This window comes from Oncorhynchus tshawytscha, linkage group LG23, assembly GCF_018296145.1.
Source record: "Oncorhynchus tshawytscha isolate Ot180627B linkage group LG23, Otsh_v2.0, whole genome shotgun sequence".
Classification (NCBI taxonomy): domain Eukaryota; kingdom Metazoa; phylum Chordata; class Actinopteri; order Salmoniformes; family Salmonidae; genus Oncorhynchus; species Oncorhynchus tshawytscha.
In genome coordinates this window covers 22112401-22130537 of record NC_056451.1, presented here as the reverse complement: position 1 = coordinate 22130537, position 18137 = coordinate 22112401, and the positions used below count along the sequence as shown (strand labels likewise).

General features: G+C 44.9%; 2 protein-coding genes and 1 pseudogene across 4 annotated transcripts; all 3 read right to left on the bottom strand.

Moving 5' to 3' along the window:
- Positions 1 to 3611: 3611 nt before the first annotated feature.
- Positions 3612 to 9091, bottom strand: LOC112246954. The gene is made up of 2 exons (XM_024415578.2): positions 8659 to 9091; positions 3612 to 8192 (listed from the first exon to the last, which is right to left on the bottom strand). The coding sequence occupies exons 1-2, from the start codon at positions 9047 to 9049 to the stop codon at positions 4291 to 4293; spliced, it is 4293 nt and encodes a 1430-aa protein (XP_024271346.2). The 5' UTR covers positions 9050 to 9091; the 3' UTR covers positions 3612 to 4290.
- Positions 9092 to 11376: 2285 nt separating this feature from the next.
- LOC112222766 (myb-related transcription factor, partner of profilin-like) lies at positions 11377 to 14375 on the bottom strand. 3 transcript variants are annotated; one of them, XM_042304884.1, is made up of 4 exons: positions 14320 to 14375; positions 13234 to 13950; positions 12637 to 13062; positions 11377 to 12504 (listed from the first exon to the last, which is right to left on the bottom strand). In XM_042304884.1, the coding sequence occupies exons 2-4, from the start codon at positions 13487 to 13489 to the stop codon at positions 11630 to 11632; spliced, it is 1557 nt and encodes a 518-aa protein (XP_042160818.1). In that variant the 5' UTR covers positions 13490 to 13950; positions 14320 to 14375; the 3' UTR covers positions 11377 to 11629. The 3 variants fall into 3 exon arrangements, with proteins under 3 accessions (XP_042160818.1, XP_024241277.2, XP_042160817.1); XM_024385509.2 differs by having other exon boundaries at positions 14233 to 14324; XM_042304883.1 differs by lacking the exon at positions 14320 to 14375 and adding an exon at positions 14049 to 14313.
- Positions 14376 to 16578: 2203 nt separating this feature from the next.
- LOC112222517 lies at positions 16579 to 17819 on the bottom strand (annotated as a pseudogene).
- Positions 17820 to 18137: the final 318 nt, after the last annotated feature.

The following is an 18137-nucleotide window of genomic DNA, read 5'->3' as shown; positions in this document are numbered from 1 at the left end:
TCGGAACCAATATTCTAAAAACAGAGAGGTATTTTTATACAATATATCCCGATTATTCCATATATAATATCTGTGTGGAGAAAAATTGTGTTTATAAATTAAGGACCATGACAAGAAAACCTGCCGATGAAAAGCAGAAAGTTTCACTGGAACTTTGTCAATATTATAATAGCAAAACAACATGAAGCCACCAAAAGTAGAGAAGACATGATGAAGAATAAAATTCCAGATAGAAGTGAGTCTTCTTAGGAATTGTTTTATCCAATTGATCTTAAAAGTATTATTTAAAGTAGTAAAGTCCAGAGAATTCAGTCCACCATTCTCTTAAGTGTTCATTACAACAGTTTTCCTAATGTAATGGGTACGGTTTCTCCAAAGAAAGTTGAAAAGCATCTGGTCTATCTCCTGGCTTATTATACTGTCCAGATATAAGGATAGAGCACCATATGTTAGTCTAGAGATACCTTCAGCCTGGGTTATTAGGACTCGACCTTTTAAAGATAAGTCCCTCTGTAGCCATTGATTTAGTTTCTTCTGGGTTTTTTTTAATAAGAGGGTTCAAATTTAGTAAGCCTCTAGACTTCTGATCCTTTGTAATGGTTATGCCTAAATATGTAAGTTCTTATTTTACTGGAATACCATAATATGAAGGTGTCACACAATATTTGACAGCTATGAGTTCACATTTATTAATGTTTAAGATATAGACCAGACGCTTTGGAAAAGGATTGTATCACATTGATCGATTTGGGAATTTGGTTAGCGTCTTTCAGAAAAAGTGTAGTATCGTCAGCCAACTGGCTTATAATAATTTCTTTACCAGCTATGGAAATACCTTGTACAGGACTATTATTTAAAGAATTTGCAAGAAGTTGGGTGATTAATAAAAACAGGTACTCTGGCCTCTATTTAGAGCTCCGACTTTCCGACCACTGACGTCATGATTTAACCTCTTTTTTCCAAGTTCCCATCCGTCTTGAAAGCGCCACTAGACCCAACCGTTAGTTCTCTACATACAATGTAACGGATATTAACGTTTTTGTTGTTGTTGTTGAAAACATCAATTTGGTAGACTGTTTTAATTATTGCAGGACTATGTCATTGTTTTATTGAATACAGACGACAATATTACATTGTTTTTCAATTATTTTTATTACCAGGTATTTACATATTTAAAACTATTGCTAATGCACAGATGTAGTAAAACGTCAAATATGTTACATTGCCAGAGATAACGTCCCTACCATTACGTTGATTTACACTGAGCAGCACTGGAGTCTGAACACAAACATGGTTACATTAAGACACCGTGGAGCCGGCGCAAGATATGTACAATGTGGATAAAGGTAACATTTGGAGTACAGTGGCCTATCCCATCCTTGCATAGAGGTACGTTTTCCCGGCGAATATCTCGCGTCTGCTCCACGGTGTCTTAAAATAACCATGATTGCTGTCCGATCCCAGTGCAGCTCAATGTAAACAAGCGTATACAATATCACAAACCCAACAGGTAAAGTGAGTTATTAGTTATTCATTTTAATACAATACATTAATTTGTATACTAACCCATGCCACACTGTTTGGATAAAACGTGTGCTCCTCCCAATAACCCTAATTTCATAACTCTAGCACCAAAACAAGAAACGTTCACCCAAATGAAGACTGAATAAGAAATGACTCATACAAATGACTCATTATTCAGACCTGACAATTTGAATAACACCCACTACAACATTGAGAGAGCAGAAAGAACATGCAGTGTTTTGAAACAATAAAAGGCACAAATATACAGTGCAACACAGGTGAAATCCACTTGTTTGAGGAATACATTTAAATGGTGTAACGAAGACAGTGTACACAGAAAGAAAAATTAACAAAGATCCACAAATTGACATACACACTCAGCGGCCAGTTTAAAGTACACCCATCTAGTACTGCTGACTGTTTTTTGTTTTTCACACCATTCTCAGTAAACCCTAGACACTCATCTCTGAAAAACCCAGGAGGCCTGCCATTCCTGAGATACTGTACACCAACGATCACACCACTCTCAATGTCGCTTAGGTCACTTGTTTTGCCCATTCTAACATTCATTTAAATAGTAACTGAATGCCTCGATGCCTGCTTTACAGTGGGGCAAAAAAGTATTAAGTCAGCCACCAATTGTGCAAGTTCTCCCACTTAAAAAGATGAGAAAGGCCTGTAATTTTCATCATAGGTACACTTCAACTATGACAGACAAAATGAGGGGGAAAAATCCAGAAAATCACATTGTAGAATTTATGAAATTTATTTGCAAATTATGGTGGAAAATATGTATTTGGTCAATAACAAAAGTTTATCTCAATACTTTGTTATATACCCCTTGTTGGCAATGACAGAGGTCAAATGTTTTCTGTAAGTCTTCACAAGGTTTTCACACACTGTTGCTGGTATTTTGGCCCATTCCTCCATGCAGATCTCCTCTAGAGCAGTGAAACTGTTGGACTAGACACTCATCTCTGAAAAACCCAGGAATTTATTTGGCCTGCCATTCCTGTTATATACCCTTTTGGCAAATGACAGATGCTGTACACCACACTGTTGCTGGTACACCATTCTCAGGCCTGCCATTCCTGAGATCATTGTCATGCTGAAAGACCCAGCCACGTTTCGTCTTCAATGCCCTTGCTGATGGAAGGAGGTTTTCACTCAAAATCTCACGATACATCCCCATTTATTCTTTCAACGGATCAGTCTCCTGGTCCCTTTGGAACAACAGCCCCAAAGTTTTTCCCATTCCCATGCTTCACAGTAGGTATGGTGTTCTTTGGATGCAACTCAGCATTCTTTGTCCTCCAAACACGACGAAAAAAGTTATATTTTGGTTTCATCTGACCATATGACATTCTCCCAATCATCTTCTGGATCATCCAAATGCTCTCTAGCAAACTTCAGACGGGCCTGGACATGTACTGGCTTAAGCAGGGGGACACGTCTGGCACTGCAGGATATGAGTCCCTGGCGGCGTAGTGTGTTACTGATAGTAGGCTTTGTTACTTTGGTCCCAGCTCTCTGCAGGTCATTCACTAGGTCCCCCGTGTGGTTCTGGGATTTTTGCTCACCGTTCTTGTGATCATTTTGACCCCATGGGTGAGATCTTGCGTGGAGCCCCAGATCGAGGGAGATTATCAGTGGTCTTGTATGTCTTCCACTTCCTAATAATTGCTCCCACAGTTGATTTCTTCAAACCAAGCTGCTTACCTATTGCAGATTCAGTCTTCCCAGCCTGGTGCAGGTCTACAATTTTGTTTCTGGTGTCCTTTGACAGCTCTTTGGTCTTGGCCATAGTGGAGTTTGGAGTGTGACTGTTTGAGGTTGTGGACAGGTGTCTTTTATACTGATAACAAGTTCAAACAGGTGCCATTAAAACAGGTAACGAGTGGAGGACAGAGGAGCCTCTTAAAGAAGAAGTTACAGGTCTGTGAGAGCCAGAAATCATGCTTGTTTGTAGGTGACCAAATACTTATTTTCCACCATAATTTGCAAATAAATACATTTAAAATCCTACAATGTGATTTTCTGGATTTTTTCTCTCATTTTGTCGGTCATAGTTGAAGTGTACCTAATGATGAAAATTATAGGCCTCTCTCATATTTAAGTGGGAGAACTTGCACAATTGGTGGCTGACTAAATACTGTTTTGCCCCACTGTATATAGCAAGCCACAGCCAGGTGACTCACTGTCTATAGGTGCAAAATATTTTTGTGAACGGGGTGGTGAACCTAATAGCATGGATTTACCCAGTTTATGTTTACAACACAGTAAATATGATGGTACTGGCCAAGAAATCCATTACACAGTCATATTTCTAAGTTATTTGCAGTTGAAGGCAAAGCTGTGAACTCAGAAAACTTTATCAAGTGTAACGGATGTGAAACGCTAGCTTAGTTAGCGGTGGTGCGCGCTAAATAGTGTTTCAATCGGTGACGTCACTTGCTCTGAGACCTTGAAGTAGTGGTTCCCCTTGCTCTGCAAGGGCCGCGGCTTTTGTGGAGCGATGGGTAACGATGCTACGTGGGTGACTGTTGTTGTGTGCAGAGGGTCCCTGGTTCGCATCAAGCACAGTTGTCAGTTAACAAACTATACACTTTTTGAGAGTCTCTGACCCTTTCTTATAGAGTGAGAGATCAACAACATGGACAATGTCCAAAAAGGACACAAAACACAGCTAAATTGCTATAGTTATACAATAAATGTACATTAAAAACATTTGGAAAAACAGAGTAGTAGACACACTCTTTGCCAGTGTCAAATCTCTCCCTGTGCATGCTGCATGTAGTGCATTTGCAAGTCTAACTCCCGGGGTAGAGAGCAGCCACAGATCATGCACTGGAGAAGGCGGTCTGGGGCGTAAGGCAAACGGCCCAGTTTGTGAGGAACAGGCCGTGGGGCGAGCTGAGGTAGCGACAGGGTCTGTGTCATGTGTGGCCTCTCACTCATGACAGCCTGTGGCGTGAAGAAAATGTTTGGGTGTGGAGGCCTTGGTAGAGAGCCGACTGCTACAGAGTGAAGAGGGTGTGAGCCAGGCAAACTAAGAGGAGGGAGCGGAGGGAGAGGAGAGAAGAAAGGAGAGGTCTGATTTATGATGATTTGAGTGCCTGTTACCATTGGCTGCTGCTGAGGGCCAGCTGGAGTGGTTTGGAAACCCCACACAGTGGGTCCCACCCCATGAGTGAAACGTTGTGGGTCATATTGAATGGAGATGGGAACGTTCTGGGTGGATGTGGGTACATTGGTCCAGCTGGAAGATAGATGTTTTTGCTGCTGCTGCTCTAACTCCTGGCTAAGGCCTGATTTGTTTGAGGGGGATCCTTTGAAATCCCAGGGACTACCTCCAATCCCATGAGTTGGAGGGCTTGAAATTGACATGACAGAGCTGTGGCCCATCTGAGCTGAGGAGGATGTACTGAGTAGAGCTGGAGACCACTGTTTCTGCTGCTCACGCCCACTCCCAGCTTTCTCTGATGAACTAACAGTTGGGGACATTACCAGAGGTGCATTAAAGTCCCAAACTCTAGTGTCCTCTTTTCTAGGAGGTGTGGGTGATTCATTAACAGCTTTCTGCATTGGCACAGAGACGCTCGACCATCTTGGTAGCTTAAGCTCTTGGCCCAGCTTGTTTAATGTGCTCTGGGATGGTGGCACTGCTGGAGAGGTCCTCAGCCCACCCCACAAAGCAGCCCCATCCATGTAAATGGGGGATCCAGGGAAGTCAAGCTGAACAGAGCTCAGTGTGGGGACTGGTGGTGTAGTGGGTGTGTTACCCCAGCTCATGGGCTTCGGCTGTTGCCTGTGTTGCTCCTGCTCACTCACAGCTAATGGGCTGGGATTCTGTGGCCCGGCCACTGGTGGTGTTTTGTTACCTAAGGGCATGGTCCCTCCACTTTCTCCCGGAGGAGGGGGTTCTAGGCTCTGAGACGCACTAAGACCGGGCTGTGACGTTGTAGGTGCCTCTGCCCTGCCTGAATTCCTCTGCTGTTGTTGTGGGGGTGGCCGAGGCAGGCCATCTGAGTGCCACTGCTGGGGTTGCTGTGGTGGGGCGGGCCGGGGCTGAGCATCTGGTAACCAGGGCAGCTTTTGCTGGAGCAAGTGTCTGGCAGGCTGCCACTGCTGTTGTGGTACTAGCTGGGGCTGGAGCTGTACACCTGGTTGCTGCCACTGTAATTGCTGTTGGATCAGCGGAGACTGTAGATGATGCTGAACCTGCTGTTGGCGCAGCTGCGGATGTAGATGTGGCTGTAGCTGTAGCTGTAATTGCACTTGTTGTTGTATCAGTGGAGACTGTGGTACCTGCTGTGGCTGTATTTGTGGAGATGGCTGCTGTTGGACAGGCGCTGGTTGTCTTTCAGGATCCTGAGACGGTTGAGACTGGTTAGGCAGTGGAACAGGCCTCAGTTCTCCACCTTCCACCCGCCACTGTTGGTGGACTGGTGGAGGCCTTCTCGCAGACGTCTCCCCTGGCTGCTGCATATCCATCTGGGATGAAAACATGGGTGGCTGTGGCTGGGCCGGCCTCCTCTGCCACTCAGGACTCCTTGACATTGGGACTTGATATGGAGGTGTTTGTTGGGGCGTGTCCATACCTGATCGCCCCATTCCACCCAACCTGGGCCAGCCTGATGCCAGCCTGCCTCCGCTCCGGCCCCTGCTACCCTTGCCTCTTATCCTCATGGCCATTGGAAAAGAGTAAGGCTGACTCGACCCCTGGCGCTTTCGAGCGTGGATTTTCTGATGCACCAGCAGGCTGCCGAGCCAGGGGAATGTCTTGTGGCACTCCTGACAGCGATGGGGCCTCTCGCCTGTGTGGGTGTTCAGATGGTCCCGTAGCAGGTAGGCCAGCCCAAAGCTCTTTTCGCAGAGGTGGCACTTGTGGGGCTTTTCGCCGTTGTGTGACAGCAAATGGCGCTGAAGCTGATTCTCGTCGCTGTATCCCTTACGGCACTTTGTGCAGCGGAACGGTTTCTGTGTGTGCAGCCTCTGATGGGTTCTCATGTTCTGCAGGAAAGCAAAGTCCTTGCTGCAGTCTGGGCACTTGTATGGTTTCTCCCCGGTGTGAATGATCATGTGCTGCTGCAGATAGCTGTTGAATCTGAAGGACTTGTTGCACACCCTGCACTGGTAAGGCTTGTCCTTGGAATGAATACGCATGTGCAACGTTAACACAGAGCGGTGACGGAACGACTTGCCACAGTCTGGACACTTTAAAGGCTTACTACTCATCTCCTCCCTATGCCACCTCCCTGGGACGTTGGCAGTGTTAAGTGGAGCAGATCTCCCTACTTCAAGTCCATTACCCTGCCTCTCTACCCTGACCCGGGCAGACGTGTGAGTTGTCAGGTGGGCCATCATATTAGACTGGTCAGAGTAGGTGGCAGGACAGTGTGGACAGGTGTAACGGTTTGTTTCCCCGTCTTTACATGCCCCGTTCTCCATCCTCTCATGCTCTGCTTCATGGATCAGCATGTGAGCCCTCAGGTCAGCTGGTGAAGGAAAGTTCTGAGGACAGAGGGGACAGTTGAATATACGTTTTGGCTCCAACCCGTGGTTTGTGTTCTCCTTGTCTAGTCCCCCGACTGTCTCGTGGCATGACACGTGAGCCTGCAGACTGCCCTGGTCGGGGAAAGTGAGGGGGCAAAGAGAGCATCCGTGAGGGTGCCGTCTATGCTGGCGGCAGTGCGCCTTCATGTTCTGGGCTAAGGCAAACGTTTTGCCACAGTCTGGGCAGCGGAAGGGTTTCTGACCTGTGTGAAGGTATTGGTGCTGTTGCAGGAGGCTGGAATACTTGAAGTGCTTCCCACAGATGTTGCACAGGTAGGGGCCTTGTGTGTCCTCTGTGTGCTTACGACGGTGGTCCTCCATGACAGAGCGGTGCCTGAACACCATGCCACACTCGGGGCACGCGTAGGGCTTGAGGGAGGCATGGGAGCCCTGGTGGTCACGCAGGGAAAATATGTCAGAGAAGCTCTTGTGGCACTCCTGGCAGCGGAAGGGGTGGGAGCTCAGGGAGTGGGTCTGCATGTGGCTGGTGATGGAGATCTTCATGCGGAACTCTTTGCGGCACAGGGGGCAGCGGTACGCCTTATCCGGGGCACAGTCGCAGGTGTGGAGCCTCAGTTTGCTCAGTGATGGGAAAGTCTCTTCACAGTGGTCACACTGGAAGCCTGGCCTCTCCTCCTTGTGGACTCCCTGTGGGCTCCTTCTCCTCTTCCGTTCCACAGGCTGTTCAACCTTCTGTTGGTGCTCACTGCGGTGCTTGATGAGGCTGCTGCGGTGATGGAAGGTAAGGCCACACTCCTTACAAGTGAGTGAGGCCAGTTCATCCTGGTGAGCGTGGAAGTGACGATGGAGGTTGAATGTCTCCCGACGGGTGAACCTCTTCCCACAGTCTTTGCACTCCAAACTACATTGCCTCCGTTTCACTGTTTGGTCCTCTTCTCCTCCTTCTTCCTCTTCTTCCTCTTTTTCTTCTTCCTCCTCCTCCTCCGCCCCCTTTCCTCCATTACAATCTTGTTCTTCACCTGTGTCTTTTGATATATCCATCTCCTCGTCAGAATGTGATTTTTCCTTTTCCACATCCTCTGCATATGAGATATCTTCAGTAATCTTATCCTGCTGCACCTCATGAGTCATCCCCATCTTACCATTACGAACTGTAAATACAAAAGTAATACAACATTGCCATTGTGAAGCGTTCATGAGTAAGCATGAATACAAACGCTTTGAGACTAAATATGAAAACAGGCCTACTACACAAATCAATCTCCACACAAATATTATGAATAAAGGAATTTGACGACGAAGGGTAAGGTCAGTGTACTATTTTGAGTCGCCTGCATGATCAATATCCTATTGGATAAACGGTTGGCCAATAACAAAGCTAGCTCATTAAGTGCATGAGACAACTAGCTAGCATCTTGGCAATTAAAGTGAGCATGAGCACATTTACAGTCAATGCTGCATCCTGCATGTTTCCAGGGATACCCCGTAGATTTCAGTCTGTTTTTGCACACGACTGTTTTCCAAAATAGATAAGACGAAACTTAGATAGCTAATATTGATAAGGCAGGCTATTCTAAGTAAGAAACATAGTCAACGCTAGCTAGCAAACAAACTTACAGTTTCCATTCTCTTTTGCATCCGTGCCGTCTTCCTCGTCCTCCGTCTCAGACCAATCGAAATGCCGCTGCTTGTTGAAGGAAACGTCGGTGTTGTGGGTCTTTTCTTCAGAAGATGTTAAATATACCAACTCATTACATATCTCTGATCTATCATTAGCTCGAAGCGCAATGCTACTTTCAGTCTGGCTAGCAAGCCCATCGGTAACAATACTAGATTCTCTATTTTCATTTGAGTCCTTGGGAATTCTGTCTAATTCAACAGCAAAAGTGTTATCGGGGTCTGTCGATTTATAGTCAGATGTTTCGCATTTCTGTGCTGCACCCCCCGGGTCCCCCAGCTCATCGTTGGGGTCGCCCTGGCGTCTCTCTGACGAATTCACAGCAGCCATGTTTTACCCATGTAGCACTCCTCCAAAGATGGTTCTCTATGACCCCTCTTCCTCAACGTGAAGGCAGAAGGCGAAACGAATTGTATATTATGTTACTGGCCGCTAGAGTGTGATGGTGTGAAGTGAAAGGTCTTCGCCTGCCCTGCATTCTGCAGGTGATGTTATGTTTATCCACTTCAGATTGTCATGAGTATTGAAACGAAAGCAATGCATTTTACATTTATCCATGAGCATTCACTCACATCAGTCAACAGGTTGCACCATCAGCACTTGTCTGAATAAAGAGCTATTGAAGAGCTGTGGCGAGATATAGTTCAGGGTTGCCTTTATTAATCTTTAGTCAATACATGTCTCAGAACAGAGTCAGACCCTTCAACTATATTTAGGTGTATAAATTGTGCAAAATGGTACACAAATGCTTAATTTGTTTACGGATCCCTTGCATTTTATTGTCTACACATCAGAAACTGCATGCAAGATAACACATACATCATACTTGTAGATAATGCTTAATAAATTGATAACATCACGAGAAACAAATAATGAAAATCTGAAGCAAAATACATACTGATGCAGATTTTCATTTAAGAGCTATGCAGGGAAACAGTTCCATATCTTAAACCTTATAGTCCAATTATAAAATAATTTATCATCACATGTTAAATACACATTGTATAATACTTTTTTCTAAGATTTGCATGTGTATGTCCAGCCTGTCACACAATGCATGTTTAATATGCATCATAAAACTGCATGAGCAATCAGAACATGTGCATATGCATTGGTATATTACATTTCAATGGTCATTTACTAATATGCTCTAATGATAGATTGCTGCAGACTCTAAAGTGCTTTCTGTAAATGTAATGCTGATTGTCTATCTACAAGATTTGGGCAAAACAGAAATCGCTGACATTTCTTGGTTCTATTGCAGCAACTTCCAACCAATACATTATGCTAATATATGTGGATGAGGGCTGAACCTTCAATTAGCCTACTGTGTTTAGTTTGAATAATATATACAGTGCATTCGGAAAGTATTCAGACCCCTTGACTTTTTGCACATTTTTGTTTCGTTACAGCCTTATTCTAAAGTGTATTAAATCGTTTTTTTCTTCCATCAATCTACACACAATATCCCATAATGACAAATCAAGGTTTTTAGAAATGTTTGCAAATGTAAAAATAAATAAATATCACACTTCCCTAAGTATTTAGACACTTTACTCAGTACAGAGCACACTCTACTTACTTTGTTGAAACACCTTTGACAGTGATTACAGCCTCAAGTCTTTTTGGGTATGACGCTACAAGCTTGGCACACCTGTATTTGGGGAGCGGGGAGCATCACTGCACAGCTATTTTCAGGTCTCTCCAGAGATGTTCGATCAGGTTCAAGTCCGGGCTCTGGCTGGCCACTCAAGGATATTCACAGACTTGTCCCGAAGCCACTACTGCATTGTTTTGGCTGAGTGCTTATTGTCCTTTTGAAAGGTGAACCTTCACCCCAATCTGAGGTCCTGAGTGCTCTGGAGCAGGTTTTCATCAAGGATCTCTCTGTACTTTGCTCTGTTAATCTTTCAGATCTGACTAGGCTCCCTGTTCCACTGAAAAACATCCCCACAGCATGATGCTGCCACCACCATGCTTCACCGTAGGGATGGTGCCAGATTTCCTCAAGACGTGAGGCTTGGCATTCAGGCCAAAGAGTTCAACCTTGGTTTCATCAGATCAGAGAATCTTGTTTCTCATGGTCTGAGAGTCTTTAGGTGCCTTTTGGCAAACTCCAAGCAGGCTGTTATGTGCCTTTTACTGAGGAGTGGCTTCTATCTGGTCACTCTACCATAAAGGCCTGATTGGTAGAGGGCTGCAGAGATGGTTGTCCTTCTGGAAGATTCTCCCATCTCCACAGAGGAACTCTATCAGAGTGACCATCGGGTTCTTGGTCACCTCCATGACCAAGGCCCTTCTCCAATTGCTCAGTTTACCCGAGAGGCCAGCTCTAGGAAGATTTTGGTGGTTCCAAACTTCTTCCACTTAAGAATGATAGAGGCCACTGTGTTCTTAGGGACCTTCAATGCTGCAGAAATGTTTTGGTACCCTTCCCCAGATCTGTGCCTTGACACAATCCTGTCTCTACAGACAATTCCTTTGACCTCATGGCTTGGTTTTTGCTCTGACATGCACTGTCAACTCTGGGACCTTAATTTACCACAGTGGACAAATCTCATCTCAGGATGATCAATGGAAAAAGGATGCACCTGATCTCAATTTCAGTTTCATAGCAAAGGTCTTAATACTTATGTAAATTATTGTAAACATTTATTAAAACCTGTTTTCACTTTGTCATTATGGTGTATTGATGAGGAAAAACATTAATTGAATCCATTTTAGAATAAGGCTGTAACGTAACACAATGTGGGAAAAAGTCAAGGGGTCTGAATACTTTACACAACAAATGTACTCATAAAACACAACTTTTTCAGCATTGGTTGAAATTAGAGGGACACAATTATTTCAAATCAGATTGTATAAGAGAAAATAAATATAGTACATCAAAGCTTATTTACATCTCTTTATCTAACGCCTTCTTCTTCGTCTATGATCAACAATTCTCCCCCGCCTTGGCCGTTGGACAATTCCATTAATGACTGCGGGTGGATTTGGACGGGTGGTACCATCAAGAATATCTGGGGGTGGTGGTACAGGGGCAACTGCTAAAGTTGGTTGATTACTTGGACTCTGGGGGTGTTGCGGTTGCTGTGGTAGCGGTTGTATCTGTTGTTGCTGCTGCTGCTGTGGTAGCAGTTGTTGCTGTTGTGGTTGTATCTGTTGTTGTTGTTGCTGCTGCTGAATCGGTTGTTGAGGCTGTGGTTTCTGCTGCTGTAACTGTTGTGGTTGTTGCGTTGACTGTTGTGGCTCTTGTTTTTGGGAATGATGTGGCTGCTGCTGTGGTGGTTGTTGTTGTTGCTGCTGCTGTACCTCTAGGACTCCCAGCAGCCTTTGCAGGAGAACATTGTTTTGCTGTAGGCTGGTTGCCAGTGCCTCTTGAGAGACCACTAATGTTCTCATATCACGTCTGAATCCCTCCCCAAACTCCCGAAGACTCTGTTCCACCCGATCCCCCAGCTGCAGAGCTGCCTCCCCCATGCCACGGAGCTCGTCCTCCAGCCATGAGCCACGAGGAGGGGCCTCCAGGGGTCCCTGCTGGGCCCCTAGTGAGGGCTGGGGACTAGGCTGAGGGGTCCCATTGAGGAAAGGGGCGCTGTAGAGGGGAGAGGGAGGCAGCCAGCGTTCCGAGTTAGGGGGAGGTCCTATTCCCAGTCCTAAACCCAGCTTTTCCTCCATACTGCTCTCTGCCCCCTCGCATTCCGCCTCTCCCACCTCCCCTTCCCGCTCACCACTATCCTCATCCTTCTCAAAGCCATCCCTCTCCGACCCTTCACCTCCACCCACTGCAATAAACAAGAGGATATAGTAGCAGTGGTTAGCAGTGGTTTCAAAAATCTGTTTTTATATGCATTATCTGAATGTTCCTACAAGGCTTGAATCTAAGGCTTTACCTCATTGTTAGTGTTCAGATTTACCTGGTTCTGTATCAGTGAAGCACGTGAAACTGGCCTTCCCTCTGGTGCTTTGCTTCTGTCTGGCCTGGTGAAGCCTGGGGCTTGCCTGAGCTGACCGTCCCAGCATGGAAGCCCCTCTATTAGATGGCAGGTAACAAGTTCGGTGCCTAGCGTCTGCCAGCCTGCCTCCATTGCGTCTCTTCAGGTCGTCCCAGCGCTTCTTGACCTCGCGGAGGGTGCGAGGGACTCTGGACACAGCGTTGACCCGCTCCAGGATTCCTGCCCAGATCCTCTCTCTCTCCCTGCGCCGGAGCCTCCCAGCAGGACCAAAAAGCTCTCCCTCACACCGCGTCACCTCAGAAACCAGCACCTCCAGCTCTGCACCGCTAAAACGACTCTTCCTCTTGCCTGCACCCCCTGCTGCCAACACAGAGGAAATACCTCTGTCTACAGAAAGACAGAGTTGATCTATAGGTGTTTACCATGTGTCATATGAGGTGAAACACAAAAATGTAATAGTCAAAACATAATTTATCATAACAGTACAGAGCACCACTGCAAGCATCAATATTGAACAATAGACATGCGTTTAATTGCTAAAAGTTGGCTAAAGCTTACGCTGTTCCATGGATAGGAGGTCATCTGAGGACATGCCAGGGGTCATGATGTTAGGATGCACCACCACCACGTTGAAGGGTAGTCCACCAGGCAGCCCACTGCTTTGGTCGCAGCTGCCTTCCGAGTCCTCATCCTCCCTGGGAAAGCCGTCCTCTGAGACGCCCCCTCCGAAGGGTCCCTCCGGAGACTCCACTTTTATGTGCATGGGAGGCGAGTGCTCGTACAGCAGGCCCCCCTCCTCGTAGTACTCAGTCATGAGTCAGGCCTGGTTTACAGACGGTCCAACTGACAGTTCCATTCACACAGCGACAGATGGCTGGCCGTACCACAGCATTGTTGGGGACGAGCAATATCTGCCTGACAACTAACTAATCTTTCAGTGGGGGCAGCATAAGGCATATGTTCACAGGCTACAACTAAGTGGCACATAAATAAATAGGGGCGCTAGGAGAGCATCTTGTGCAGGGACAGACTGAGATCAACATTCACTGTAATGTGCATTAGTTTGCATAATATATTATTAATTCATACCAGGTAGCTTACAGCTAAAGTCCTGGAGCAGACGTTATTCAACTGTAAAAGCTGGCCAAGAGAGACATGTACTCTCTCTGAAAACGATCATTTAAATTCCTTTATATTAGTGCAAAAACAACTATGACAGTACCCATCAACAGAGATGTGCAGATAGACTTGAGTAAATAGAGGATCGAGGGAATTCTACAAAAGAGAGAAATATGATACGTTACCAAATAGTTACACAAATGACAAATAATTTACAATATAGGTTTCAACTTGATGATGACGATGTCTAACACCTTTATAATTGCGTTCGTCGCAGCGATGCGCATTCTTTCTGCACCACATCCGCAATGGTTGCGCATTCCGCATATATTAATAGTGATGCTGATATAGCAATGCACGGCACTTCGCTTCAAATTAGCTAGCTTTAATCTAGAAAATGTCAACACACTTAGTGGGATAAAATCTTATTTTACTCACCTCACGATTATAAAACAAAACAAAGACACATTTGATGCAATTGTCCTAAACGTAACCCTTCCGTCAAGCTTGAAATTGTACACAAACCTTAGAGCGTCGCTGAATATTTACGTCACCATTCCGCTGTCACATGTTCCCAGTGCTAGATAAAGGAATAGGAATATGTAAAGCATTTGCTATAATGCAAGAACAAAATGTATGTCAGGAGAAGTGCAGTATTATCATAAGGAGATATTCTTTGAATGCGGAGGGGAATGGAGGGCAGAGGAGGTCTAAAAGAGAGAGAAGGAAGGGAGGACAGATGAGGATGAGCTTGAGTCGGTTAAAAATGACGGGAAAAGGGAGATGGTTTGTTAAATAAGAATGTTAGAAAGTGTAAGCAGAGCCATCTTAAGACAGGGGGAGAAAGGTGAGTTAATGAGGTCGAAGCATCGGAGGTGGTAGGTGTGGTGAAGTTCTCAGGGCCTAGGGTCAGATTAAAGATGAGTCTGTGATTGTAGGAGTGACATATTTGTTAAACGTGGACCCTTGCCTTTTGGGTGATCCATTTGTGGTTTCAGGGTGGGTGAAAACAGAGTTTGGTGCTGTGGAATCGGTAAGGGTAACCAGAACTGGTCTGTGATAATTGTTTGTGTTTCTGCTGGTCAGAGGGAGAAGGCTCTCCACATTAAACAATGGAGCCAAGAAATGTGAATTGTTTTGCTCTCAATGAAGGTGTGCCATTGAAAGGATGATTTACTGGGGTAGCAGTAAATGTAAAAGTTGACCAACTGAAGGGGAAGATTCCCAGTGTTTTTGAAGGTTGTCGTTTGGTGTGACGCAGACAGGGTGGCAGGAGTGGTGAAACAGAAGTCATTGTCTGTTCTTTTGAGTTTTGATGTCTTTGCCCGACAGGGATGACAGGATACATTATCCTGTATGAGCCTTTTGTGTCCCGAATACATTACTTTATTACAGGTGTCTAGCTCATGTAGCAGCAGTGTGTAGGAGGAAGGCTCCTAGGTGTGAAGTGTGCAGAAGGACATGTGACAAAGGAATGTGTAGTATTGTGGAAAGTAGTGGTATGTGTTAATTGTAGTGGTGTCTATGGGGCTGGGGATTAGAAATGTCCCATGCGAGAGGCAGGTTGAGGTTTCCAGGGTTAGAGTAGTGCAGAAGTTATCATATACTGAGGCAGTGCGGAAGATGGGTCAAGGGGAGGGATCCTGAGAGGAGTGGTGTGAGTTGTAGATCTGTACCAGTACAGAGGGATAGGCCAACAAGTGATGTTTCAGTAAAATTGGATTTGTAGCATTTTATAGCAATGGTTATCAACTGTACTGCAGGGACGGAACGTAAGTCACAGAAAATTGAGGTAGTGGTGGCAGCTGCAGAGAGGTATTTGGGTGTGTGAGACTTGACATCAGAGTTACAGGGTGTGTTAAGTGGTGTCCCATCCTTTCAGGTTGTTGGCCTGAGGTAGGACTAAATATATTTAAATTGTGGAGTATGGTGGTGGTATTTGAGTGTAGTGTTAGATGGTAGGGTATTTTATTTGTTTTTCAAGAAAAGTATAAGGGAGTTGGACTCCAGTATAGTAAGTTGCAGTAATGCAACATCTTTTTGGATGCCAACCTCGTTAAACCTCATCGAAGAGGCATTTGCCATTTGAAGTTCACCAATTTAAGTCAGCAGACAAACGAACACAAACCTTTATTCATTAACTGTCTTAGCTGAATAGCTACACATTTAGGTTAATTGTATGCATATTGTCAAAATATTCTACTAAATTTTTAAAAATTCAGCACTTTATTCAACCAGGTTCAAGTTCTCATTTACAACTGCACCTGGCCAAGATAAAGTCAAACAAAACAACAGTTACACATGGGATAAACAAACATATTAAAAATAGAAAAATTTATACAGTGTAAATGTAGTAAGATTAGGGAAAAGACTAAATAGGCCATTTGCTGAAAGACTAAATTTGGGTAAGTTCCATTAACCTATGAAGAGAAACAAAAGTATTTTCTACTCATGTCTATTGCAGTTGCTAGTTCATGTCATCATATTTCCACTGACAATTGTTCATTCATTCTCATATCATTAAGTTTCCAGGAAATGGCAGCTTACCAGCTAACATGGAGAGGAAACAATAGGACAGTGGACAATCAGCATTGAACTTTAGTTGTTGTCTGCAACTCTTGCTTTACAAGTTAGACATAATAAGCACCAGCCAGATACCTGTTTCACACTTCCTAAAAGCACATATTGCACTTTAAAAGAATGAATAAGTCAAAGATGGTTATTTTCTCATACCAGTTATCATGGGTTTCTGTCTTAGAGAATGTCTCTTCCAGTCTAAATCAATTATTTGGAAGACATGGTGCTGCTGATCCAGGAGTTGTGACAGAGGCTTGTTCCTCTGGCACAGCTGTAACCCCAGGACACAGCACCCTGCAGCTGCCCATTGCCCACCACGGTCTCCCTGGAAGAAGATGGGGCAAGAGAAAGGTGGTTAGAGGTGCATCTTTCAATATTGGTTGATGCTGGTTAATCACAACAGATGAGAGCTTTTAACAACTCAAATGAAAAGGACAACAGTAGAAATGTGCTATGAATTCAACTCTGGTTACCTGGCAAGACTCCTTGCCTCCATCCATGAATCCAGTGCAGAACATGTTGGAGGTGATCTGTCCAGGGTCGGTGCTGTTGCTGCTGCTGCTCAGGATGGGGAGATCCAGGCAGAACAGTGGGTTGGGGTAGAAGGCTAGAAGAAGCAAAACAGGATTAGTATATCAAACATTCTCCCTTTGGTTCTGAGTGGTCAGTGATATAATTTGTAATCAGTTTGATAAACAACAAATACTAAAAGTATTTCTGAACATATTGTTGATGCTACTCACAGCCTCTGCTGGGTAGGTTGCCCCATACAGCAGGTGCCAGAGCTGGCATAGCGGCAGGGCATGACCACGGTGCACATGTAGCTGTTCAGGGAGGCAGGCTTGTTCAGCTTCAGGTCATTGTCCAGTTTGCGGCTGTTGTAACTGTGGTGCATGATGACCTTCCTGAGTTGAACTGCTCAGTGGCAATGTTGTGTGGTCACCTAGACACACCTGAATGTGGCTGGGGAAGGGGTTAATCAGATGTACAAAAACAGTTAATGTCAAACATACTGTAGATGGCTTTGGTAAATGTTTTTGAAGAAAGTTTCATCAGTCACTTATGACTTGTAGCAGTGAGCAGCAGACACCACCCATGTGCTGGAGATCAGGGAGCCACCACAGAAGTGGTAGCCAGACTGCAGTGATGCCTGGTAGGATGCAGAGTTCTTTCTGCAATCATACCCTCCAACAATCTTGTCATCCTCATTGTCAAATGGGGGCAGTGACTGAAATACAGACAGAAAGAATCAGTGTGAAATTGCATGGAAATACAACTCTTGCAAACTTAAGTGCCTGTGTTCAGTAAATATTCACTATTCAGAGTATTATCACAGGATGGACACCAATGCGAACTTGAACAATTTCTCTCAACAAGTAAAGCAAGGACTTACATGCAACAGCAAACAGAGCCAGGAGAATAAGGTACTTCATGATTGTGTTTTTAAGCTGCAACACAGGACTCAATCACGAAGACAAACTTGTTATATACCCACTTCACCGGCCACATTATCTGATCTTCTCAAGGATTTGCACTTCTGTGAACAGTAGGCCTATATCTGATGCTCAGACGTTACTCTACCTGGGAAAGAATTATGTCCATCTGAAGTGACACAAGCGTCAGCATTTTTCTTATTCTTATTTTCATACACACAACTTAGGTGGCAGCTTAGTTGAATATTTTCTAACACTTTTAACAATTGCATGGCGGGTGGTTCTGTTGTTATTTCCTGTCTCACTGGTGTCTTCCTGTTGCCTAGGGACAGT

Coding starts and splice junctions, on each gene's coding strand:
- LOC112246954 (XM_024415578.2), bottom strand. CDS start 9,049: ATGGCTGCTGTGAATTCGTCAGAGAGACGCCAGGGCGACCCCAACGAT. Junction 8,193..8,658: donor TGCAAAAGAGAATGGAAACT/GTAAGTTTGTTT, acceptor TTGTATTTACAG/TTCGTAATGGTAAGATGGGG.
- LOC112222766 (XM_042304884.1), bottom strand. CDS start 13,489: ATGACTGAGTACTACGAGGAGGGGGGCCTGCTGTACGAGCACTCGCCT. Junction 13,063..13,233: donor CCTCCTATCCATGGAACAGC/GTAAGCTTTAGC, acceptor GTCTTTCTGTAG/ACAGAGGTATTTCCTCTGTG. Junction 12,505..12,636: donor CTTCACTGATACAGAACCAG/GTAAATCTGAAC, acceptor TGTTTATTGCAG/TGGGTGGAGGTGAAGGGTCG.